We start from the raw sequence: 25,339 nt of genomic DNA, 5'->3' as shown, positions 1-25,339 counted from the left end.
ACGCACTGTGTATTGAGTTGTATGGCTCACACATAAAACCGCCCAAGCTGCACCATACCCTCACCAGATCTCTGGAATGATCAAGGAAAACGAGATTATATCAAAAGTTCTTCTATCTATAGAACAATATAAAGGTAGCATAGACCTGTTCAGAACCGCCGTCCTTCGAAATGAATACACTCCAGCGAAGAAGTACTTCTCCAGGCTCTTTCTATGGAAGGCCTGCTTGATTACAGAATCGCTCAACTTTAGAGAATGGGACACAACTTTAACCCTGTCTCGCGTCATATACCATAAGCTCCGTCAAGAGAAGGATATGATTGTGCAGTGGCACCTTCTAGACGAAGACAATGAGTTCTATCTCCCGCAACAGAAAACCACCAAGTCCAGCCGATCAAACCAGAACCTGAAACCAGCACCCCAGCATCTCCATAGAATTGAGAACATCGCAGATGATCCTTTAGCAATGCCCCTAGATGGTGCTGAAACACATACGCCATCTCAGGCTGAGCTCGATAACGATCTCCTCATGTCTATTATCATGGACGTCCAGCGACTCTTTCCAGGAGAGACAATCTTTCATGAAAATAGCGAAGCTGCAATGATATACAAAAGACAGATCATATCAGTCCTTTATGTGTGGTCAAAATGCAATGCGTCTATCGGTTACAAGCAAGGCATTCATGAGATAATAGGGCTCATGTTCCTCAATTTGAGGAAGGAGCTGATTCCGCTCCCGACAACGAATACTGTTTCTGCTGATGAGCGCCATATCTTCCTGCTATTCGACGAAAAGTACCTCGAGCACGACTTGTTCACGATGCTCAATAGGTTCACAGTGTCGAGTGGGTTGGTACTGCAATTCTACGCTAGCGAAGCAGAGCTCATGTCCTCCATTAATGTGTTTAATATCTATCTTATGAAGGTTGATCAGCTCATTCACTACAATTTGGTGACTAAACTCCGACTTGAGTCTCAGCTCTGGATCATTCGATACTTAAGGCTTTTGCTTCTACGCGAGCTTGGTAACGACTTGGAAGTACCGTCTTTGCTCTGGGATAAGTTGGCTGCTATCGACACGCATACTGGCCTGAGCCCTGTCCCGGATACCATCATGTTCCTTGTGGTTGTCTTATTAATCCACATCAAGTCCGAGTTGGTTCTTTGTGATTTTTCGGAGGCCTTGTCTTTGCTTCTTCACTATCCAATTGCAGCCAAAATCAAGACGAACCCTGCTTTTATCGAACTGGTTTTCCAAGATGCGCTCAGGTTGACGGACTACAAGAAAAATGACATGAAACTTTATGAATACGGCAGGAAGATGAACAAAAAGTACAACAATAATATCAAGGTGAATCTAGGCTACACGCCTTCCCCTAATGGGTCTGCTAGCCCCACAGTTCTCAGCAGATCGAATTCCCCGTCACCCGCACCATCTTCCCCAACCTCGGCTAAATTTCCGCCCGACCCAAAGGCCGAGAGAATGGCATTTGAAAAATTTAGACTCGAAGCTAGACTTAAAAAGAGGGCCGAAGAGATGATGAATAATAAGCTGTGATTATGTGTTGGTGTACGGGTTCGTTTTGTTAATAGTTAACGAGAGGTGAGTTGGTGCTCACTAGATAACTTGTTTCGACTATGGGCAAACGGAAGGCCGCTGCCAAGCCACAGAAGAAGATCAAGCAAAAGCTTGACACGACTTTCCGCTGTTTGTTTTGCAATCATGAAAAGTCCGTCATCTGCACTTTGGACAAGAAAAACGGTGTAGGTGACTTGTCTTGCAAGATCTGCGGGCAGAGTTTTCAAACCGCCATCAATTCTTTGTCACAGCCAGTTGATATCTACTCAGATTGGATTGATGCCTGTGAGGATTTGGCCGAAGAAGCCGAAGCCAGAGGTGCAGACTTGGACAATGATGAGGACGCATACAGTGATGATGACGACGCTCCATCAAGATCAACCCGGGACCCCGTTCTTTCTGACAACGATTTTTGAAGGATAGATAAATAGAGCAGCTGGCAAAGACCAGAAAAAGGGTTACATAGGATACATAAACGGGAAAGTTGAAGAATGCAAGGCAGCGTCAAGCTGCCAAAATATTATGTGTATTAAGTCCTCGCTGGGCGAAATTGGTTGAGGACACTGTCAAATGCTTCATGTATAGTGTTACCATCCTCTTTAGCCTTGACCTCGATTTCATCTTCGGTAGGCTCGACGTATTCTCTTTGTTCGTGGGAAGGTTCATTTCCCGGATTCGCTGAGCCGCTCTTCAAAGTCTCAAGACGACGATGGAATTCGGCCAAAAGATTCTTGGTATCATAGCCTGGTGCCTGGTTGAAGACGCTCTTCAAGCTCACGCCTTTATCTTTCATCCTGTTGAGGAAAGCGATGACTCGATCGAGCTCGGAAAGATCAACGTTGAGAATTTTCTCACGAAGCTCTTCACCAGAGCACTTTTCAAACTCGTCTAGGAGATGTGTATCTTTGTTGATTTTCAGCAACTTCAACACAGACCCTTCTTCCTTATTGAGGGTATTCAAACTTGTAAGAGAATGCGAGCGTGAATAGGGTAATGACGAGGAGACATCCAAGAGGTCTCTCGTATCAGGATCCTCGTGGTTATGATCTTGGAGATTTCTGACATCATCATCCTTGTCTGCCTTCTTTTCATCCTCCACAAGCAGTAACTTGACTCTTGTAGTGGAATTGAAATGTTCTTCGGGCACCAAAGATTCGTCAATAAGCTTAAGTCCTCTAACCAAGGAAGAATCAATGAACAATAACCGGATGAGTGTCTCCTTACCATCAATGTTGAGCTCGTTCTTCCATTGCATTTGAAGCAATTCAAGAATGGTCGTCTGCAAGTTCCTTCTGTCCGCTCTGGCTCTTTCAATAAATGCGTTGACCTCGGGAGATTTGACGTCAAGCTTTCCGGCAGCTTTCTGCGAGACAATTTGTGAAAGCTGCTCTGTAAGCGACATCTCAGCGGGGTCAACTTGCAGCTTCTCGGCAACATTCTTCTGAAACTCCACCGCACGTTCCATGTTGCGCATGGTGTAGAGACCAATACGCTCCTTGAACAAGTCTGGAAGAAGGTTGTAGTCACACTCAATGGTAATTAAAGTCTTAGAGTTTTTGAGACCCTCAATAAGAGCTGTGCCTGCAACAACATCAAGTTCGTTACCAAGAACTGACAAGTAGCCAAGTCTCTTGCAAAATGGGATGGTTTCTGAGAGGGCCACCAAAGAAGCCGAGGTTAGACCATTGTTCTCCAAATGAAGACGAACTAATCCTTTGAACAACGGAAGCTTCAACATGAAATAACTGAAGATAGCCTCTTGGCTCTGTTTCTGTTCTGCCTCTAGGTTGAGAGCCTTTTGGGAGCCAGACAGCGCATCATTATAAGTCGAGCTCTCTTCAGAATCAGCTTCGCCGCTCACCCTCGAGCCAAAAAGTCTAGGATTGTTGGACAAGTCTAGGTATTTAAGGTTGGGTAACTCAACCAAGAACTTCTCGAAGGCCTCTTTGAAGAGCAGGCTGAATCTCATGTTTGTTGCATTCAAACTCATGAACGCTAAATTAGTTTTTGGTATGAGAGCCGACAGCCTGGGATCTCTGGTCAAGTCCACGATAGTATGTAAATAGGCTGGTGACAGGAAATCATTGTAGCCCAAATCGAGTCCACGGCTTTTACCTGTAAGCACCCACTTTTCAAACAAGATTTTCAACTGTTGTGGTCGGATTTGGTTGTACGCCATTCCGAGTCTATAGGTTTTGAGCGAGATGGCTTGGGAAATGAGCTTATCGAAAACTTCAATATCATTGATGCAACAACCCGTAAGAATGAGTTCATCAATACCTCCTCTAGCAATAAGAGTTGCTGTAAACAATGACCAATCCATATCAGATCTATTCTCTTTGTTGCAATTCATACGGACGAGGGTATCCTCTTCTGTCTTCTTCTTTTTTTTCTTGAGAACATTAACCGATAATGGTGGGCACTGCGTAATATCCAATTTGCTGATGACTTTGTTTCTGGAGAGGAACCAGCAAAGGAGCGACCAACCCTCGGCATCTATGGGCGTATTTCTCAAACTCAACTTTTCAAGTTGTGTCTTGGAAGCCATGGCGCTGAGTAAAATCTTGAACTGCTCGAGGGAGAGACTGACGCCATCAAGAGAAACACAGAATATGGGTGCAATTCGGATAAAGTCGGCAAAAGTCTGTATCTCGATCATTGATGGTGCTGGGTTGCGGAGCTGGATTATAGGAAGTGGAGTCATTGTGCCTTTTGGAATCTGCTTGGCTATAGCTGGGATGGGTAAAATTTCACGCAAGTGACAACATCTAGTATACATGAGATCAAGAGCCATCTTCCTGATAGGCACTGAGTAGCCCTTGCGGGCAGTGTGATGCAACATTGGTTTGTCGATGGCAATCAGCTTCGCATGCTCGTCGATAGCGGAATCTTGTTCCACCTCTTTGTCATCTTGGACCGGACTCTGCTCCGCCTCTGCCTCAGGATCGTCATCTTCTTGAGGCGCCGCATCGCCATCGTCATCCTGTTCATCTTTGTTGATGAGTCCGAGAGCTCCAGTGCCACCCACAACTAAACCCCCACCTTGTCCGCGCTGTGACCGCTCGATAGCTTCCTTATCAGCTTCTGTGAGAGGATTGATCCTGACAACATTGCCAGGTAAGATGTCGACATTACCTTTACGAGGATTTCTAGATGGAATTTGCTGTGGTGGGTCAATGAGGAATGTCAGTGAGTGAAATGCAACACGCTTCAAGGGCTTCAAGCCTTTGAACTGTGGAAGGTTCTCTGCACTTGTACAGTTCAGGCCACTGCTAGAATCGGCCGAATCGAAAGATTGGCAGTCGCGGCCGGTCTCTTCTCTGATGCTAGCTGGAGTAGATGACACACTCTTACGACGAAGCAAGGACGAAAATTTGGATGTTGTGCTCTCCTTAGTAGACTCTTGCGAGATAGAGGGCTTCTTCTGCGGAATCGGGTTTAAAAGACAACTCTCGAGCCCGTTGACAGACCGTACAGAGTTGCGACGACTCAATGAGCTTCGTCTCAGATCGGGTTGCTTGTAAAAGCGAACGTACTCATCAAGCCTGGGATCAGTGGAGTCCTGCGAAGCTCTGCGGCTGGTGGAGGACCCCCTCACATCAGGTACCGATTGGGATGGTGATGACGAGATGTTCAAAGGAGATGTTTGTCTCGAAAGCCGCATTTGATAATCTTTCTTGAATAAGTCTTGGCCGTCTGCGCTGGCCGACTGTGGAGGGAGGGAAGGAGATGCATTTGTACTGGGCGGATCTGATTTGTGGAATTTGTTTTTGAGTTTCGAAAAGAATCCACCGTTGCTGGCTGAGCTACCATTGCTGCTTGCACTGGCCAAACTGGCAGCACTGGATCGTCTTCTTGGGTAAATTGGAAGGGATCGCAGAGAAGAAGCCTGTCCATTGGACGCGGAAGTGATGGGTTCTTCCGAAATCGGAGATATTGAGGGTTTCAGTTTCCCTGAGATATTGTCATTCGTATTGGAAACGGTGGTGGCCATCTGTGGCGATGCTGGGGTGGTAAGTGTTCTATCGTCGGCTGGAAGTGGTATATCTGGTTCCAGATCCCTTCTGGTGAGATTGGCAGAGACGTTAGAGTCTCTTAAGAACCAGTCAATGTCCTTTAGCTTTATGCCATTTATGCAATTATTGCCCTTCTGGACCACCATGTCGTGGATCTCATCCCAGTTCAAGCTTTTGGGCTCTTCATCCTCAGCCATTGTTAATGGGACGTGGAGTGTTGTGTATGTGGGGTTAAGGATCTGGGTCTAGTAAGCCTCTGTAAAAAAGGTATCAAATGGTCGGGGATAATTTTGTGGAAGAAATGAGCAAAATCGAAGAACAGCTAATGATACGGAATTCACTATTTGGGGATCTACGGGTATAAGCAGAGACGGCTACATAATCGTCCGTCACACAGCGCAGCCTCATTCGAAAGTCAGGTGACCGACATGATCACTATCCCTCCATATACTACTTTAGGTCGGGCCTTTCGAAGTGGGGAGCGGAAGATGCACGACCCGAATGCACCCGGAAAGACACATCGAAGGGCTAGAATGTCATTTATTATTTCCTAGCAAAGCCTGTTTATCAAGAGAAGCTAGGACTGCGGAGTGTCCTAGACACAATGCCTCGCTGGACAACACAAAAAAGAGTGAGGCGAGACACTTCGGTGCTTCGGCCAGCTCATGCTGGTGCACCCAGATACGATCATGCTTCAGAGTGCTGCATTGGCGACGATTAAGAGCTATTGTGTTTTGACAAAGTCGTGACAAACGGTTTGAATGAGCATGGGAGTAGCAAGGTTCGGTCACGCCACACAACAAGGCCTCGTTTTTTTTCTGCTGTAAAGCGCTTAACTGAGATCGTACTAACTTGGTGCGTCAGCCTCGGGATAATGGCGGGCAATGCGAGCAATGTATGCACACCTGGCTTGTCAAACCATCCTTATTGTTTTGCAGCCGTTTACATACCGCCCATACCGCCAAACTGTTGCATCATCTTTTGCATCATTCCAGGATTTTGCATCATTTGCTGGGCTTGTTGCATCAAGTTGGGGTTCAGTCTCATCATTTGCTGGGCCTGTTGCATCATCTGAGGGTTGTTCATCATGTTAGCCATGTTGCCCATACCTCCTCCGGGAGCACCACCTGCTCCACCCCCACCAAACATATTCATCGCCTGCTGCATGAAGTTAGGGTTCAGCTGCGCCTGCTGCATCATTCTTTGCATGTTAGCAGCTCCACCGCCACCTCCCATTCCTGGCATTTGACCTCCGGCACCTGCGTTCATGTTCTTAGCAGCACCGGCCATCAGAGCCATCATCCTCTGTTGTTGCAACACCATCTCGACTTCAACGGCACTGCAACCAGCACCACGGGCAACTCTTAAGATTCTCTCTGGCTCTTGCGTAAAGATTCTTCCGTCACTATCAAGTTCCTTGGTGGTCATGGAATCCATGATATAAACCATGTTTTTGATCTTCTTAGAGGTCTCTTCCTCACCAATCTGATTCATAATGCCGGACATACCTGGAATCATGGATGCAATGTTCGTTAAAGGTCCCATCTTCATGAAGTTATTCATTTGCGTCTGGAAATCACGTAACGTGAACTTACCCTCCTTGAAGTTTTCCATTGTCTGTTTGTGACCTTCGTCATCTTGCAAGTTCAACAGCTGCACGTGTTCAATCAACGACTGGATGTCACCGATACCAAGAAGCTTGGAGATGAAAGTTGATGGTTTAAAGACCTCAAAGTCTCCAACGTGCTCACCGGTACCAATAAATACAATTGGAGTGTTAGTAGCAGCGACTGCGGAGATAGCACCACCACCTTTAGCATGGCCGTCCATCTTCGTCAAGATGATGGAACCGAAATTGGAAGATTCTTTGAAGGCCTTGGCTTGACCCTCGGCAGCCTGACCAATAGATGCATCCATGACCATGATTGTCTGGGTCGGCTGAACAGCGTCACCAATCTGAATCATTTCGTCAAAAAGTGATTGTTCTTGCTTGTGTCTACCGGAGGTATCCACGATAATAATGTCGAATTTGTCCTCCTTGAACTTTGTCACACCCTCGAATGCAACCTTGACAGGGTCAGTTTCCAAATAGGAACCGTAGAAGGGGATGGAGGATTTGATAGCGTTTTGCTTTAATTGATCAAAGGCACCAGCTCTGAATGTATCCGCACAGACAAGACCGACCTTGTATCCTCTCTTTTTATAGTATACGGCCAACTTCGTACACGATGTCGTCTTACCAGCACCTTGTAAACCGACAAACATTATAATATGCGAGCTTGCTTGCTTCTTGGTCTTCTTACCTCCCTTTGTCTTTGCGACGGTTCTGTTTAGTTTCTGAGGTTTTGGAGGTTCCTCGTGAGAGTCCACTAATCCACACAACTCGTCAAACACGATTTTTTGCAACTTCTTGCGCTTATTGGCGGATGATTCGTTTTCATTGGCGATTTCAGTGGCACACTTTTTCTTGATATTGTCTCTTAACTTGGCCACGAGCTTGACGTTAACGTCAGACTCTAGCAATGCTGTGCAAATGTCCTTCACCAAACTCTGAACCTCAGATTCAGAGCCGGAATTGACTGTGCTCAATGCGCTTCTCAAGCGCAGGCCCAAGTCCGCTAATACCATGATTACTTGATTCGATTCAGACCGCCTGACTTGAAGAAATGAGGTTTCGTGGTTGACACCCGTACCTCCTTGAAGAAAAATGTTCGCACCGACAAATGAATATTGGTGTATGGAGGTTTTTCAAACTTGTTTGGAGCCTATGGATCGAAAGGCAAAATGGCCATTTAATATATGGGTTGCTGATGTTTCAGATAAGAGCATGACTGACGTCTTATGAAGCATTTTCCTCAACAAGAAGGAATAAAAAAGTCATGACTTGAAATTTCATGCTCAACTATGACCACAACAGTTGGAGTTTCCTAACTCTTATCTAGAGACTTCGACGACATTCTTCTCCCCTCGATGTGCTACCGCAGTAAAGTTATACTAAGATAACGCGATAAGAAAGTCGTATCTGCAATGCGCAAATAAAGTATCCCTTACCCCACGAGTATTCACCTGTTCTGCAATAGGTGTGGCTTCAGGAATAATTAGCTGAGTAATAATGGGAAGACTACCATAAACGCAAATTAGAGACGATGGAACAAAAAATTCAATGAATTTAAGGGTCTATTTCACTCAAAAACATCTACCGTCTAATATGTGTAGTAGCAATTTTATCGCTGGCTATACCTGGGTGGAGATTAGCGTGATTAGCATCGAAGGTTTTTTCTATTGTTATAATAATCCGGGCCGCATTTTGACGTGTGTCAATAAGCGCAAATATCTCCGAAATGGCAGAAAAATCTGCTCAAGATCGAGTCTGACATTCCAATTCTGTGGTGTTTTGTGTGACGAAAATAAACCGACAACGCTAAGAGTTTTCCGTCAGTTGTGGTTTGAAAATGCGTTTATCTCTTGGATTTTCTCTTGGTATCTGTGGGGCGCAGGTCGCTAACTCTTATCTTTGCAACCCCCACGTTCGCGCCATGTCGCTTGTACAATAATTATCTCCAATTGTTTGATGATACGTCTATTAGATTGCGTTTGGTATTTACCAAAAAAAAATCTTCTCATGCCTTCTATAACTCACCGGCTACACGCAATCCTGTTGCATGTGCCGACAAGGTATGAACAATTTTTCCAGACTAAGCCGGTCTGGGGAGGGGAAGAGATTGCTCAATGCGTAAATGCCGTCAATGTATGGTTTGCCTAAGCGTATGCTTCACATAACACCTTTGTGCTTCGCTGATAGCGATGCGATTTGGCGTTTGTTGATTCTGTGACGCTTGCTGTTTTCTGGATTTGTAAATCCGAAGCCACATCGCGCACGGCGCGTAGTGGTTATTTTGATCGGATGTCTTACTTTCAAAAGCACGCCATCAAACGCCAGGTATTGTCTGAAGAGGCTGCAAGAACATCTGGTCGATAATCTTCAAATCTCTTTCCAAGTTCTTGTGATAAGGAAATCTGATACTGGGGCTCACGAGACCTGCTTCATCATCGGCATCAAAGAAGTCGTACTCGTCACGCAAGTCAAGCGGGATGTGGCTTGGACTGGAAGCAGCCTGTGGTAACTGCCCAGGTATTAGCGAGGAGGAAGGCAAGATAGGCACCTGTAGGTTATGTGCTTTCAAAAAGTGCTGTTCGGGTTCCTCCGGCTCATCCAAATCAGCGTCATCGACCCGCTTTGAGACTCCATCAACAGGAGGTTTACACAGTCGTAATCGAAAGTAGTCTTTTTGAGTATGCTTTCACTGAAAATATCCAGTCTGTTGTTATTGAGCAGCGCCGAGGCCAGCGTGGATGGCTGTTTGTGGAAACGCTCTTCTTCGTCTATCATGGGACAACTAAACATCTTCTCGATGTCCTTGATGGATTTGGAGAAAATCTCCTTCTCTAGCTTGATTCTTTTACTAGACTTTTGCATTACGACAAGCTTCGTATAAAAAAAATGTGTCAAACGCAAAAACTGTGGAGAGTGCCGATTATATATGATTTTGATAAGCAGCGCCGCTCCGTATTAGGCCCCGCACAGTTGCGGCGAAAATTCCATCAAGCCCAACCTTCGGCAATGATACCTCTATCGGCGCAAAATTGCGACATTCGAGCGGGCTCACGAAAACTTTACGCCGAGTGGTACAACGGGGCACCACACGAACCTAGACTAATTTTCTCAGTTTCTCCGCCTGAGCACCACTTCACCCCACACCATGGAAGTTGTGTTATCTTCACCTCGAGTTGAATTTTGTGATCACTGTGTTAACGCAATCCCAAATGTCGTCTAACCGGACTGTTTATCGAAGGCAGTGCCACACATCTTGATACGCGCATTTCAATTATCTTTTTCTTCTTCTAAATTGCTCCCCTGAGTGTCAGATTGGAGCCAGGGTTTTCCGAAAAGATAGCCATGATTGCCGCCAGCGTTGCTTCGCGCTTTTTGCCTCCGCTTTTCTAGCACCTTTTCCCCGAACGGCTTCGCGAATTTGCTGCGCTTTTGGGCCCTTACCTTTCTCCACATAGAAAAAAAAAAAAAAAAAAAAAAAAAAAAAAGACTCAGGAATACCGATTCAATTCCGTCGTTATCTACCATTTAGCCGCTGCAAATATGCCACATCAGGAGACGAGTCGTGTTTATAATTGAGTGTGGAGATATGTCTCACATAAATTATCACTTATAGTGTAGCTGTGGCTCTGTCACCGTTTGTGGAGTCAGACTCCAAGAACTCTGGTAGCCCCTCAGCTACCACCTTTATGAGAATTGTCTTTTCTTTTTAGACCACTTTTTTTTTTTTTGTTTTTTTTTTTTTTCTGAATTTGGCCGTGTGTGGAGAACGGGAGTGCCACATCGGCAGAAGCCACATATTTGTGTCAAGAACGGATCTACGATGGTAGTAGTGAATGTTTATGGACCGGACATAACCTAAGGTATATCTTTTCGTGATGTTGTGTATGGAGCCGCCAAATCTTCCGTTATAATTAACGCTCCAAAACGCCAAACCTTATTCAACTATCGCTGCATTGCTATTCCAGGAACTAAAAACATGTAGTTTTCAAAAAGTTGAAGGAATCAGCAAAATGGCCCAATCCCAACGGGGTGAATCGTAAGCCCCATTGTTTGATATTTATGAGAGGCCCCCCGCTTCAACCTCCGGGATCAAAAATCTGCATGTTTCATTAACAATTGGTTTGCAGTGTCATTCATTGTATTCAGCGAAACGCCCTATCTGGAGGAGTGGCAGCTCAAGGCCTAAACAACATATTTGGCAAATTTCATGATCTTGGCCTTGCAGAATCTCACGACTTTTTATTTTTTTTTTTTTTTTTTTTTTTTTTTTTTTGCACTCAGGATATTTCTTGCTCGACGTTTCATTGCGGACCGTCTATTGCTAAGTGTTTTGAAAAGCAACTAAAATTTCGGATTGTTAGAGCAGCTACGTCTGATGATGGTAATACAAGGTTTCACCCAAAATGACTGGCACGGCTGTGAGGAGCAATCATCAAGGTGTTGAAGGTTCCACACGCCCTTGCACCAAGCACTGTGAGGCGTCAGTCATTCGTCGCCGAAGCGTCAGCCGTTTTTCGCATAAAACGCCGCAAAAAAAAATTCTGAAACTAGCGAGGAGCGAAACTGAAAGCTCAATTGTCTTCGTCAATAACCCACTGCTGTCTTGTGTCAAATCAAGAAAATTTCATCCATGTCACCCAAAAGCCTTGCCGCTTTTTGGGCATCAATGCTGGGCAAAATTTGGAAAGAAACCTTTCCATGCGTCTTGCAGGATGCGAAACTGTATCGAAGCCGTCGTGCTCGTTCGATCGCCATGGCGCCGGCCCTTGACCGAGCCAAAACGAGAGCGTGCATTCCATGAGCCTCACGTAACAAGTCTGTGTGCACTACGGTCACGCTGCATGCCAGCTTTTGACCCGATAAGTACCTAAATTATTTGTGGAAATTGCATATATAAGATTGGTGAGTGCTTGATATATAAGATCTGTGGTCCCCTAGCCTGATTTCTGGTAGCGCATTTACAATTCCATTCTCACAATCCCCCTGCAAACCCACATAGAAGCGCTCTTTTAAGTTGCAAGAAAGAGAAACCAAGCCCACATTCGGTAAAACCAGAGAAGAAACCGTCCCTATAGAACATTCACAAAATGCCTGATCCATTGGATACCAGCTGCCTGACAGAAGATAATGAGCAGTCTCGACAGCAACGTATCGAAGAGGACGTCGAACCATTTGTTTGGCCTCTGGCGACAGATTCCGCTTCCAAACTTACAAATAAACTGCGCCGTTCCAGTCAACCAGATATTTTTGAACGTTGTTTGAGCACCCTGTCATTTGGCTCTTTAAGCAGAAGAAATTCAAGAGTGTCGATGTGTACGGCTCTTAATAAACTCAACAATGCAAGACTGAGCTCTGTGGCTTCCACAGACTCACAGCGGTCTATTGCGCTCCACCATAGCACTGAAGACTTTATTCCACCCGTCTTGGATCACTCAGCAGAGATCTTGACCAACCCTCAGATAGACTTTAGCGAGGTCAGCGTCGTATGTTGCGATTGCGATGGTGAAGGAAAGAAACTCAAGCATTCCGAGAAGGCAGAGTGTTCAAATCGCTCTAGTGAGAAGAAAACAGCATTGAGACCTCGTCAGAGGTCAAGATCAAGATCAAGATCATTCATATGCAACTCTCTTTTAAAAGCATTGGCACTGGAAGAAGACGAAGAAGAAACGGATGTTCGCGAGGAAGATTCCGAATCCGTAGAAGAGTGTTCTCCTGATTCAGAGACAATTAATTTTTACTCATTCAATGATATCCTCAACCGCGAGAAGGATCTTGAAAAATTTAATACGTTCCGCATGAGTAAGTTGCTCACATGATACAAGCGAGATAGTTGCAAATAGACTAATGGCATTACAGAAGTGAACACCTAAGACTCGAAATTATCATGAAAATCATCAGATCCAAGGGCATCTTTGCAACTCTGTCTCCAACTTGCGCGCATCGAACAGTTTAGAAGCCCGTTTGTTATCTGTGCTAACAGCCTCATGCGCTCTCTCGCGTATAATAGCCAATCGAGCCAATCCTCAATAATCTGTCGAGCTGATATTGAATCCACACACGCCTAACCAAGGTTTTGAAAGTATCGATCGCCACAGATCTGGCAAGCCGATTTTTCTACGTTGGACTCATCCTGAAGATGTGCCGTGGCTGCTTGCTATGCATCCCAAGGTGCAATAATATATACGAGGAGATCGCGGAGTGAGAAGCTTTCGAAGCTCACCACATTTTCTTGCAACAAACAATAAATTTAATTAAAATCAGGCCAACATTTGATTGATAAGTAACATTTACACGGACGTATTCTTCCTCTCCTCCTTTCCCTCCTCCCTTTTATGATGCAGTAGGTAACAAGGGTCTCCCTAACCGCCCTGCATTTAATTATGCAACTTCCTAGTCGGGCTCATACATTGTCCTCATCAGTAACTTGAGTGTGTCACAGCAAACAACAGCACTTTTCGTCATCGTGCTATCTAGAGAGCATCGTGTTGCCGTAACATTACTGTGTTTAGTCAGTACCTGCTGTGGACTCTTACTATCCACAACTATTTAACTTGGAAGCCCCACAACCTCAATTGCTGCATTTCACCAGCGATTTCACTGAGGACAAGTGCAAGCGACTTGTTACGAGCTAACGACATTTGAGTCTTAATTGAGGATAAACATCACAAAATTATAGTCAGCGAATTCAAGCTGCTTTTTTACCAACTTTCCGTTCATAATGGAGCTTAATGACGACGACTTGGCTCAAGTAGATGGTCAAATCGAACCTGAAGCACTCAATGGGCCCGAAAATACTTCTGAGCTAGTCCTTCCATCACTTTCTGAACCATCATATGCCTCAGCGTTGATAAACTATCGAGTTCTTGTTTCTGCCAAAGAAGCTGGTTGCCTCATTGGACAAAATGGGGCTGTAATTGATTCCATCAGAGAAGAGACAGGAACTAGAGCGGGCATATCCAGTCTACAGCCTGGTTCCTACGAGCGAATTTTGACCGTGAGTGGAACTCTTGATGATGCCTCAAAAGCGTTAAGCTACTTCGCCCAGGCTTTGGTCAACGCATCCACAGAGACCCAATTCTCCTACATGTACTTCCCACTCAAGCAGTTACTGCTGATACCAAACATAGAGGGGGAAACCACAGTTTTACGTCTCTTGATTCCAAATGCCCAAATGGGTACCATAATTGGATCAAGAGGCGCTCGAATCCAACAAATCCAAAGGGAGTGTAACGTCCTGATGATAGCATCCAAGCTCCATCTTCCAGAGTCGACTGAGAGGTTGGTGAAATTGCAAGGAACTGTCGACAATCTATACGACTCCTTGCGTATCATCCTGAGATGCCTTATTGAGGACTTTTCATCCGCCGTAGGCACTACATACTACGTGCCTAGAGGCTCTCAAACGAGGGGGATGTTAATGGAGGCCAACGGCGTACTATTACTACAACTGTCTCTTTTCCCAATAATATCGTGGGTGCATTGATAGGCAAAAATGGTGCTCGAATCCAAGGGGTTCGCAAAGTGAGTGGAGCTACTATCGGCATCTCCGATGAGGAAGAAGGAGTTCTTGAGCGTGTATTCACTATAACGGGCTCGGCAAAGGCTGTGGAGAAGGCCAAAGCATTGCTTTATCATAATTTGGAGAGAGAGGAAAGTAGACGTGTTCAAGCCGAATCTGAGCAGGGCTGACTACTGTCCATATACTCCTCACTTGCTTCGAGTCATTCGGTAATTCTTTCAATTCTTTTTGTATGTCTTATTGTGTAATTATCAAAAGTTATTGTATGAAAAAACAGTTTTTACTGAGGCCAATCCAGCGATTTTGAGATTGCAACTGCCAAAGCTTCTAGAAGCTCGGCATCATCTTGGTCAAATGCAGCTTTTTCCAAACAGTCGATATCCAAAACAGCAATAACTTGCGAATCTTTCACGATCGGCACAACTATTTCACTTTTTGTTTCCCCATCGCAGGCTATGTGACGCGGGAATTGCTCCACATCGGGCACGCATTGAGTGGTCTTCTCCAGTGCCGCGACACCACAGACGCCTTTCCCAATCTGAATTGATTGACAAGCAACCTTTCCTTGAAATGGCCCTAAAACCAAATCTTTGGAGACGTTTTTGTCCACCACATAGAAGCCAGCCCAATTGACGGGAATTTCAAGCGAATGATACGCGTGCCAAAGTAATGATGCTGCATTAGACAAATTCAGGACCCAATACCTAGAGTCCTCAGCGAGAGCCTCAAAAGACATTCTCACGAGTTCCAACGCTTCCCTTTTCAGAGTTTTGCCAAAATTCGAGTAGTCAGCATGAAATTTGCCCTCTCCCATTCTGTTTTGTGTGATTCGATGAGTATTCAAAGAATTCCCAGATCGCAGATTTCTGGCTCCGCTCCGAGTGCGCACTCTATCAAGGGTGGGAGAGGCGAAAAGCGCTTGAACGAGGATGTTTTCTGCCAATCTCCGACTTCTTTGAGGCCCTGTTGATCATCAAAAACAACAGCAACTCGCAGACCCTCGAACACTTCTTGGTAAAAAGGCTTTAAGTAAATCCTTGCGAATTGCGCTGGCTCCACTTCGCATGAGTGGGCGCCTTTGAATGTAATGCTCTCAGACAAAGCAACGCCCAAATTCCCCAGAATGAGTGTGCCCTTAATTTGCAAAATACCCTCGACCTTGCCCTCGTTTGAGAAGACCTGCTCCGCCGAGAGCAGAATCTCGAAAGCATGATTGATTGCACCTTTTCCTCCACCAACAGTGTCGTAACACCAAGTGAGTGGAATACGTGTATCTGCTATGGGGTTTCCTAAACCTGAGTGTTGATACGTATACCACATCTTACTCGAATAGTCGAAGTATACGGTTTGATTAGTATCTTTTATGAAAAACTCATTCTCACGATCCGATAAAAGAGCTTTGTTTTTGTGTGATCGAAAATCTGACTTCGAGCTGAGTAAGTGGAATTTATCCCGAATTCGATTTTCTAATCTTTGCTCGGTAATTTCAATATAATCCCTTTGATGTCCGAAAGCTTCCCCTAAGGCTGTACATAGAATGCAGATAATGCACGCAAATAACGATACTCTCATCGGATCGATAACGTGAAATTGTTTACCAATTAAAAGAATAGAGGGTATTTTACTCGACTTAAGTTCTGAAGGTGCTTTGTGACACTCGCATACACATGCTTAATGTTACCTTTCGCGTTTGAGTGACCCTTCAATATCTCCAATATGCCCATGACAGAAACGGAGTTTGCACTTACCCTTAATTCACTAAATTCCCACAGAAGTAACGCAACTGGTCTGCGGCAGTCGCAACGTCTAACAAGCTTCCAGTCTCGTCGTTTACAAAATATTTGGGCAGCCGAGGGATCGTATAACCCAAGGATCAATCTTATCGGTGCCTCCAGGACGAATCAATCCCACGCAGGACTACCTTTGCAACATTCACAAAGTCGGTCCAGAAATCTCGATGAAGGTCTAGGTTTTCTAGCTGCTGATTTTTCAATTGAGCCATTTGAGGGTGATGATGTGGAGAATACTGTCTTGAACCCAACTCGCAGTACTCAAGCCGACATCACCGAAACCAGGCACCACAATGATCGAACTAATCAAACTTGGCTTGCTGATGCTCAGAGTATCGGAGTTGACCAGGTCTCGGAATATTTGTACAATGGTCGTTCTTTCTACGAGGTGGATGAATCATGCTTGGAAACAGAAAATACAGGACTCTTCGTACGTCACAATCCTGCCGAGCTATACAATGACCTGCTCGATCTAAGGCTACTTTCGGTCCAACAACTTGACGGCCTTCGTGATTCTCTACCATTTAAAAACAACTTGCTGGTGTTTATGGACGATAATGACTTAGTTGAACCTTTGCTCGTTGTGGCCTGTGAATCAAGTCTCCTATTTTATACTGCCCTACTTCATGATGCAACTTCAACTGATCAGCCAGAAACTCCCTTATTTCGTTTCGATAGTCGGCCGCTATCGACTTCACCAAACGACTTGAGAGCAGCCGTTTCGCACATTAATCCACATACTATTAACTACTTGAAGTATGATTCATCTTGGATGGATCATTCAGTTCTTGCAGCGTGTACAGATGACGGCAGGATCTTGATCTGGAGGTGCAACCTGTTATATGATAGAATACGTCAATTTGAAATCAACCAGCGACCACGATCAACCTACTACGGCGTAAGGGTGGTACCCGATTACGAGCTTCGACTCGGTTCGTCGTGTTGGTGTGTTGATTTTGCTACCTGTGGTGACAGTCAGGGATCTTATCATTATGTCGCGATCGGCTCGTGCAATGACCACCTCGTCAAGTTATTTTACTACAGCTCGGAGGAGGATTCATTCAAAGCCATTGAAAGCTTTCCCATGAATCATAACATTCCTGAGGTTTCGATATTGGACTACCACATCGGTGACGATGTTCATGAGGTGTATGTCTGCATCGCGTGTATTTCAGGGGATGTTTTTACAGCTGTTTTTCGTTTTGATCCCAAGAACTTTCAAAACGCAAGATGTGAGAAGCTTCTGAATGCGAAGCTCTACAACGATTGTTGGACTGCTAAACCAATTGCCGATAGATACTTTTTACCGGTAAACTCGTTTAGGGCTTTGACAGGAGCCCACTATCGAGATGAGCAGATACTTGAGACAAACTTAGAAGTTGAATCACGAATCCTTAATCAAAAAAAAGGGGAGGTTTCATTGGCTTCTAAAATTCAAAAGTTCCACGTCCCATCATTATATTGGATAGGTGGTTTAGCTTCCTTAGATGAAGTGGATCAAGTCACTGTGGAAGAGGATGACTCCCACAAAGTAAAGCAAATTTTACATTCAGAACTAGTGGAGAATGTCCAAATGTTGTTTCTGAATGTGCACATCGTCGTCTCCACGCCAAAAGAAGTCGCTTTATTGAGAGGTGATTCACTTTTATGCCAAGCAAACAGCGGGGCCCTCTTTGATTTCGAAGAGCATAAATGTCAAAATGATATGGGCTGGTCTGACAGAATTTCAATTTCGCACCTAATTCCTGAGCTACTGGTACTTGTATTGGCTACGCAAGCTGGTTTGCTAACAATTATGCGACTCTGCCATTACAATGGAAATCATGCTATGAGACAAGAGTTCATGCTTCCCGGCCCTGCAAATCAGCTAAATCTTTCGAGAACGATCTTAGGTGTTACTTCCAGAGACATCTCCGTCCTGATTCAAATCCCTAGATTTCTCCTCTGTGTCACATTTTCTGACGGTAAGGCAATTGTATACGAGCTAACTCAACGCCAAAGGACAGAATGCTCAAGTATAGCGCAACTTGATGTTTAGTGTCTCATATGTTGTCAAGATAAGAGCACTCTTATCGCGAAACTTTGTTTTGGTGCTACAAAGGTGCGCCTCGCGACTTCGCGCTCGTTGTAGATGTTGTGTTTACTCAAATAATCGAACAGTCAAGCCGATGGATCTAATAAAAATTGGGAAAGAGGCTCGTAAAACGGGATTCAGAGTCCGTGAGGGACTTATAAGAGACAAGTATGACATGGAGGACATAGATGAGTTTTTTGCTGAGGGAAGCAGCATACGGGAAAGTATACCAACAGCACTCAAGGATACCCGACCATCAAACGATTATAAAGATTCATCAACCGATCGAGGGAGCCGGAGCCAAAGATCTGATCCAATCCCTAAAGAATCCCCGCGATTCACATTCAGCAGTCATCATGATCCTGTTAAGGTAACATCTTTTGGTAGTGATGGAGACAACATGCTTGATGCACATGCAGACGACTTCCAAGACATCACTTTCGAGGATCTTGAAAAGGGTTCATCAAATGATGATTTGAGCCAGAAGTCTTTTAAGATGAAGGAATTTACGAAAGAGATGGCTGTCGGAAATGCCACCAGCCCGAAACAGCTCAAGACGCTTGAACTAAGGCCACCAACAAAATCCTCAACATACGAAGTTGACGCAGTAAGCGAGGATATGGCTCCTCTGGAACGCCCGCACAAGTCTGATTCACCTCAGGCATCATCCCTAGAAGGAAGTCCTGTCAAATTCGGTTCTAGGGATCATTCAAAGCTCACATCAAATGTATCAAAGGATGACCAATTTGAGTGGGACAATGATAATCAAATATCTGACGATGATGATTTTGATAATACGCAAGATGAACTATTTGAAGAGGTTGCTGGAACTCATTCTCTGCTACCTTCACCTCCTCCCGAGTCGACGAGTTTACGACGCTCTAAACGAACTCGAGTGAAGCCACTAGACTTCTGGAGAAACGAACGAATAGTTTACACTCGTGCAGATGAAGGCTTCATCTCAGAGAAAGATAATACACTTATCAACGACTTGAAGAAAATTCCTCTACAAGAAATTACCGAAATTATACATGTTAAGGACACAGACCCAAAACCAAAGAAGCGAAAGATGACACGAAAATCACAGAAAAAGGGTGAAACCGTTAAAAAGGACGAAAGTCTAGATCCCTTGTGGTTCAATGAGGGTGTGAAGGAAGTAGAAGTTTTCCTTGATGACGATACAAGTGCTAAGCAGGAAGTTGCATGGACAGCTACTGGGGTGTCCTTCAGGGACACAGGCGACAATGACAAGACAGAATACTTTCTGGCAGCTCCACTATTCAGGTCATCAAAAGGGTCAATTTCCTCTGGACTCATCAACTTGCCAGAAAACGGTTACAAAAGCCTTAGAAGCTCCAACGATATGACGTGCATATTTCATGTGACGCAAGGGCGCATCGAAGTGGAGCTCAATCAAGATCGTTTCGTTGTTTTAACGGGCTGTTCCTTCATTGTTCCCAATTCAAACATCTATAGTTTGAGAAACGTCGGTCAAGAGAGTGCCACATTATTTTTTGTTCAATGCAGAGAATGAAGCTTGGGTCTACTCCTACAATACACGTGAATTAAAATCTGATGATCGTTTATGGACATTTTGACAGAATTTAATCAATTAGTACTTCTTAAATTGGCCATTTTCAATGTCAAGGTTCCCGAGCAAGTGCGCCTTGAATTCTGTAGCGGCAACACCAAATTGCTTAAGAATCAATGCTTTCGTCACATCCAATTTATCGCCTTTAGCACAAACTTCATAAGGATTTTCCATGAATATTTTGCCGCTCTTGATCTTAGTGGGCAACTTATACTTCGTTCTCAATGTTACCTCCAAAGAGTGGGACATTGGAACATCCTCCTCTAACGGTATCTGGCCACCTCTGGAGTAAACAATTCCCTCAGGGATCGTGAAGTCTATGGGGGCCTCATTGTTGGCTTTTGCATAGTCAAACTTGACAAAAGCTTCGAAGTATGCTTCGACCGTTTCTGGTGCTTCATTAGTGAATAAACATGCGGTGATACCTTCTGGGGCTGCGATTATCTCGCTGACCTTATTAGAATTTTCCTTGTAGGCATCTTGGACAGATTCGCCCAAAGCCTTTTGGAATACTTTTCTCTTGCCCACAATAATTTTCGAACCAGCCCAGTCGCCTCTTATGTCCTGAAGAAAATTATTTCTGAGATCACCTAAATGCAAAGCATACACGTATCGGTATTCGTCTAACGCCTCTCTAATGGAGTCAAAAATGCGAAGCTTATTTTCCTTACCCTTCTTATCGGTTTTGGATAGTGTAACCAACTTCGAGCGTCTAGATCTAGGCATATTTTGTTTTCAAAGCAGGTTATTTTATGGTGATGAGCATCGCATTATCCTTAGTGATGGTAATTCAGAATCACGTGACTTGCCTTAATGATAGCTTCCATGGTATAGTCCTAATTTCCTTCTTTATTTGAAAACCTTAATTTATAAGAATCAAAAACCGACTTTGCCCATCCTCAATCAAAAATCGTGTCAGCTCTTCTGTTCCTGACCAAGTTTACTGTCAACGTTATTCGCAAAATCGAGCAAGGATACTACATTTGAAGGCACTTCTTATCAACAATAGATAGCGATTGAATGAAGCAGTTCCTAGATAAAAGGAGCAGTCTCATCACAACTTCATTCGAAGCCAATGGTAGCATTTTGCCACACGGTCCCGTGGGTAAGACCCACCCTACCAGAAAAGTGTGTTTGTTTCTTCGGTCTGCAAGTTGCTTTGTTTAACTGATTGGCCACCAAACTAAAAGCCAGAGAATGTGAAGATAAATTATCATCTGGTGCAGCTACAACCGCAATGTCAAGACCCTTCTTTTTATTGTGTATACTCAGCTTGAAAAGTAGTGTTGATAAATCTGACTGCGGCATTTGCCTCAGTTATTGAGTTTCTGAAATTAACCTGCGACCGACAAGATGCCAAATGGTACGATCTACCAATCGCCTGGGATAACAGCCCCCTTTGGTGAAGGCAAGTTTCTCTCATACTTCGTACCGCCAGGTCTGCAAGGAGGAATGTAAGGGTCAGGGTGTTTCCACTCTTGGAGCTTGGCCCTGGTTTTCTCGATCAACGTCTCCAATTCGTTAACATCTGAAACATGTCTTCCAGCTTCGAACTGTTGTCTAATCTTGATTGTCTCTCTTCTGTATGCATCAAATTTGAGCGATGAATCGAACGCCGTCCTCAAAGCCTGTCTAAATAATGAAGCAACACGCTTTGTGTTAGCCTCGGTGAACGGCATTATATGTTTCAGCATGGTGCAAGACTATTACGTATATGCTCTAACTTCTCCGTTGCAAATTTGTTTTATTCTATTGGTTAACTGCGTGTGGTGTACGGATTTCATTATTTCTGATCCGCGACATTCATCAAGCTTCCAACAAAGGATAATACCAAACGGCTTCTGACTTCGTTTATGTCTTCAGGTACTAGCCAAATCAAGGCCCCGAGTTTTCTAGCAATAGAAATGGCCAACCTTGCGTTTGCGTACTTCTCGTCTTCGCTGATATTGGCTCCCTGATATACTAAGTCGTAATCAACGTAGCCAGGCTTGATACCATTGAGCACGTCCAACAAATATACACCGTTCGACAACGAAGAATCCTTAAAGGACCGAATGGGAGCGCTCTTCCCACCCTTGGATACCTGAGAATTGGCCCATTTCAAAATGTCGGAGTCGCTGACATTTTTGCCGTTTCCAAGGCTGGACAAGGTGTTGACTATGTTGCGTCTCATCAACTGCCATACTAGTCCAAGCGTCAACAACTTATTACCATCAACGATGTCCGATCCCTCTATACCCACCAAAGAAAAGTTGTTAGCCTTACCTATCTCGACACCGTAGTTGGTGTTTTCCAAGGCTTTGAAACGAGAGAGTTCACTACCATTTCCTGGCTTCTTGTTAATGTGCTTAAATGAAACACTTCCGGGTAACACCTTGTCGAATGCTTGCAAAAGAACCAAGCCATCTTTCAAATCTTCGAAAAGGGACACAATTGGTGGATCCACATCCAACGAATTAAGCCATAGAGTAAAGACTCTTGCCTCTCTCTCTCCCTCTGCGTCGAACTCTTCGATTTCTGGAGCTTCACTTTCTTCAATAGGATCTAAGCCTGGATACGTGTTGAACAAATGTGCAACAAACGCAAGATTCAACTTGGGATTACCATTAACAAGCGCACTAGGAGTCAAATACTTCCTTACACCTATTCTTTCTGCACTTTCCAAAATTCTTTCAGCTCTCTCATGAAGGTCATTGACTTTCAAAGGAGACAAATCACATGAATCCGGTTGTAATTGGTTCAAAAGCACGGTGTAATTTTCGCCATCGCTTATGTCTTTTGAAAAATTGTTGACACGTCTTTGGGAGCCCGCATTCTTCAAATGATAATTGAACCAACGCAATAAAATCTGCTCCGGTGGTAATCTCAAAAATTGTTCCAAGGACTCGTCCTCCTCCAAGAGTCTGTAAAGTTCAGGGTGATACTTGATGTCAACCTTCGATAACAACCCTCTACGGATAATTTGCCAAATCAATCCCAAGATAAGATGCTCTTTACCGTCAATGATATCTTCTGAATGAACATTGACAACCACACAACCAATTGCTTTTGCAGAATTGATTACAATGTTTGCGTTCTCAGACATTTGAAAGTTATTGAGTGTCTTCTTCTTTTGGGTTGGCAAATTGAGAACACGGGTGTCAATTGTGTCAGGCACAGAATCATTGATGAGCTTCGATAATACTAAACCATCACGACATTCATCAAAAATTTGAAAGGTTTCTGTGTCAAATGGCAACCGATCCCCGACATGAGAGTCACCTGAAAGCACTGAATTGATATGGCGAGTGAACTCGGTGCGCTCTTCGTCATTGATGGTGTGCGTTGTACCAGATGTCTTGCCACTGATATAGGTCTTATGCCCAGCTCCAGCTTTCCGATTTGGCGAAGCAGCCGAATCTTGAGATGGAATCTGAGACGATCCAATCGAAAATTGTCCCTTAGAAGGCGTCGTGTTCTCTTCCTTCAATTTCGCAATCAACTCGACGTAGTCGTCCAACTCAACATGGCCAGAAGCATCAACATCAACAGATTTAAGTGTCTCACGAACGTGATCATAGGAGGATTCACCTTTCAGAGCAATTGCATTGATGACATCTTTCTTCTCAGCCCAGCCCCTCTCTTCTAAATCAATACTGCGAAACTCTTCGATGACCGAAAAGATCTCACTCTGTTCCAATTGTGGAAATCTCTTTTGTAATTTCAACACGTTCATCTTCTGCAAAATGGGATCAAACAATGGAAAGATTTAAGTGTACGTTGATAACAGCGCATTAACAGTAGGGGTGTTTACTTGGTAGATACACGACTTTGGTTGTGGCTCACAACTAAATTGATGCCTGGTAACACTAGGTACGTGTTGCTTATCGATCCTTGCAAACTCAATTGACCAATTTCTCTTTAGAAACCAGATTTTTACTATAGTATAGCTGTTAAGAGAAGTGCTCTTCAAGTTTTAGTCGAAAAACAGTCATGTCTTCTTTGCTGCGCTCTCCGGCTCAGAAAAAGCAAATGGTGCAGTATTGGTCCTCGGAGACAAACCCTTGATATAGCTTCACTGAAGCTATGCTATTATCTGATGCTCAATCAACACTAGACTAAATGACTAAACTTTGGAAAAAGAAGTTGAGAATAGCTCATAGCCTAAGCACGGCTGTTCTGTCTGTCAGTAAAGCTCTAATCGTGCTTGCATTCCTGAAGGGGCAGAAACTTGAGACAATACCACGACTCACGACTTGTGATTCAATTTTTCTCTTTAAGCATCGCTGGAGAGAAACATCGGTGCTTCGTTTGACGTACTATGTAGATGATGAGATTCTGTCGTTACCATGATACTCCTGCAGTTTGTAGACGCCCGCAGTAGCATGAATCTTCATCTTACTTTCACTTTATCCTCGAAAATGATGCACGATGCAAAGTTGCAAAAGCCTAATTTTTCTCTTAATGAGGTTAGATTCCTGTTTGACATTGAATCTAAATTAAGCCATTTCCTAATTACCAACAACACTGCTTTCGTGATTTGTGGGGATGTCGTCCGAAGGTTTTCTTTAGACGAGCCATCGAAAGTGCTATCATTGCGGTTACCTAGACAGTCCCCCAAGACACAGTTTCTGGACTATGGGCTAATCTGCGTGCGACACATCTCATAATTCAGGTCAATCACTCGCTTCATTTTTATCTTCATGAGAGCTACACATCCTTCAAGGCACTTCCTAAACTCAATGGCCTCAAAATACGAAATATAACTTTTCGAGAAGACCTCACGAATTCTGGGGTGGTCGAGCTAGTGACCACGACGACCAATGATTGTATCTTTGTTGTTAACATCAAGCCTCACACAAGCGAAAATAAGCGTGATGACAAATTAGTGAAACAAATACTAAGATGCAAAAGTGAAGTCGTTTGTGTATGTGTCAGCACGAGTGAAAGTCGTGTTTATGTTGTTTCAAAAAGCGAGGTGGCCATTTACGAAACCGCAGAGTTCTCACAGAAGCTGTTGGTCGAAGTATTTGCGTCTCAACCTCTAATACTGAAGCATACATTGGGCGACTATAGATCTGCTGTTAAATTGAACGAGTTTCATGTTCTTACAGACACCTCTGCTTTTGTAAGCAATGACCAAGAGGCATTGCTCGCTCCAAACTCAAAATGGAAT

At 44.2% G+C, this 25,339-nt stretch overlaps 12 protein-coding genes across 12 annotated transcripts; 5 read left to right on the top strand and 7 right to left on the bottom strand. All coding sequences in view use genetic code 12, as the record gives it.

Annotated features, from left to right (window-relative positions):
• Positions 1 to 76: 76 nt before the first annotated feature.
• On the top strand, positions 77 to 1,558 carry CXQ87_003528 (uncharacterized protein; the record flags this gene model as incomplete). Its single annotated transcript, XM_025482004.1, has 1 exon — positions 77 to 1,558. One exon carries the CDS (start codon positions 77 to 79, stop codon positions 1,556 to 1,558), a length of 1,482 nt encoding a protein of 493 aa, XP_025336622.1.
• An 80-nt stretch (positions 1,559 to 1,638) lies between these two features.
• On the top strand, positions 1,639 to 1,995 carry CXQ87_003527 (uncharacterized protein; the record flags this gene model as incomplete). Its single annotated transcript, XM_025482003.1, has 1 exon — positions 1,639 to 1,995. One exon carries the CDS (start codon positions 1,639 to 1,641, stop codon positions 1,993 to 1,995), a length of 357 nt encoding a protein of 118 aa, XP_025336621.1.
• A 113-nt stretch (positions 1,996 to 2,108) lies between these two features.
• Positions 2,109 to 5,792, bottom strand: MHP1 (Mhp1p; the record flags this gene model as incomplete). Its single annotated transcript, XM_025482002.1, has 1 exon — positions 2,109 to 5,792. The coding sequence occupies one exon, from the start codon at positions 5,790 to 5,792 to the stop codon at positions 2,109 to 2,111; it is 3,684 nt and encodes a 1,227-aa protein (XP_025336620.1).
• A 745-nt stretch (positions 5,793 to 6,537) lies between these two features.
• Positions 6,538 to 8,223, bottom strand: SRP54 (RNA-binding signal recognition particle subunit; the record flags this gene model as incomplete). The annotated part of the gene is made up of 1 exon (XM_025482001.1): positions 6,538 to 8,223. One exon carries the CDS (start codon positions 8,221 to 8,223, stop codon positions 6,538 to 6,540), a length of 1,686 nt encoding a protein of 561 aa, XP_025336619.1.
• A 1,301-nt stretch (positions 8,224 to 9,524) lies between these two features.
• Positions 9,525 to 10,072, bottom strand: CXQ87_003524 (uncharacterized protein; the record flags this gene model as incomplete). Its single annotated transcript, XM_025482000.1, has 2 exons — positions 9,525 to 9,830; positions 9,860 to 10,072. 2 exons carry the CDS (start codon positions 10,070 to 10,072, stop codon positions 9,525 to 9,527), a joined length of 519 nt encoding a protein of 172 aa, XP_025336618.1.
• A 2,225-nt stretch (positions 10,073 to 12,297) lies between these two features.
• On the top strand, positions 12,298 to 13,026 carry CXQ87_003523 (uncharacterized protein; the record flags this gene model as incomplete). Its single annotated transcript, XM_025481999.1, has 1 exon — positions 12,298 to 13,026. One exon carries the CDS (start codon positions 12,298 to 12,300, stop codon positions 13,024 to 13,026), a length of 729 nt encoding a protein of 242 aa, XP_025336617.1.
• A 902-nt stretch (positions 13,027 to 13,928) lies between these two features.
• Positions 13,929 to 14,899, top strand: CXQ87_003522 (uncharacterized protein; the record flags this gene model as incomplete). The annotated part of the gene is made up of 2 exons (XM_025481998.1): positions 13,929 to 14,576; positions 14,603 to 14,899. The coding sequence occupies 2 exons, from the start codon at positions 13,929 to 13,931 to the stop codon at positions 14,897 to 14,899; spliced, it is 945 nt and encodes a 314-aa protein (XP_025336616.1).
• A 110-nt stretch (positions 14,900 to 15,009) lies between these two features.
• CXQ87_003521 (L-methionine (R)-S-oxide reductase) lies at positions 15,010 to 15,543 on the bottom strand (the record flags this gene model as incomplete). The annotated part of the gene is made up of 1 exon (XM_025481997.1): positions 15,010 to 15,543. The coding sequence occupies one exon, from the start codon at positions 15,541 to 15,543 to the stop codon at positions 15,010 to 15,012; it is 534 nt and encodes a 177-aa protein (XP_025336615.1).
• Positions 15,544 to 18,993: 3,450 nt separating this feature from the next.
• MIF2 (Mif2p) lies at positions 18,994 to 20,127 on the top strand (the record flags this gene model as incomplete). The annotated part of the gene is made up of 1 exon (XM_025481996.1): positions 18,994 to 20,127. The coding sequence occupies one exon, from the start codon at positions 18,994 to 18,996 to the stop codon at positions 20,125 to 20,127; it is 1,134 nt and encodes a 377-aa protein (XP_025336614.1).
• Positions 20,128 to 20,205: 78 nt separating this feature from the next.
• On the bottom strand, positions 20,206 to 20,910 carry MRT4 (Mrt4p; the record flags this gene model as incomplete). Its single annotated transcript, XM_025481995.1, has 1 exon — positions 20,206 to 20,910. The coding sequence occupies one exon, from the start codon at positions 20,908 to 20,910 to the stop codon at positions 20,206 to 20,208; it is 705 nt and encodes a 234-aa protein (XP_025336613.1).
• Positions 20,911 to 21,554: 644 nt separating this feature from the next.
• CXQ87_003518 (uncharacterized protein) lies at positions 21,555 to 21,863 on the bottom strand (the record flags this gene model as incomplete). The annotated part of the gene is made up of 1 exon (XM_025481994.1): positions 21,555 to 21,863. The coding sequence occupies one exon, from the start codon at positions 21,861 to 21,863 to the stop codon at positions 21,555 to 21,557; it is 309 nt and encodes a 102-aa protein (XP_025336612.1).
• Positions 21,864 to 21,967: 104 nt separating this feature from the next.
• On the bottom strand, positions 21,968 to 23,899 carry SAC6 (fimbrin; the record flags this gene model as incomplete). Its single annotated transcript, XM_025481993.1, has 1 exon — positions 21,968 to 23,899. One exon carries the CDS (start codon positions 23,897 to 23,899, stop codon positions 21,968 to 21,970), a length of 1,932 nt encoding a protein of 643 aa, XP_025336611.1.
• Positions 23,900 to 25,339: the final 1,440 nt, after the last annotated feature.

The sequence above is a fragment of the Candidozyma duobushaemuli genome (genome assembly GCF_002926085.2).
Source record: "Candidozyma duobushaemuli strain B09383 chromosome Unknown C_B09383, whole genome shotgun sequence".
Lineage (NCBI taxonomy): Eukaryota > Fungi > Ascomycota > Pichiomycetes > Serinales > Metschnikowiaceae > Candidozyma > Candidozyma duobushaemuli.
This window is presented reverse-complemented; position numbering and strand designations above follow the sequence as displayed.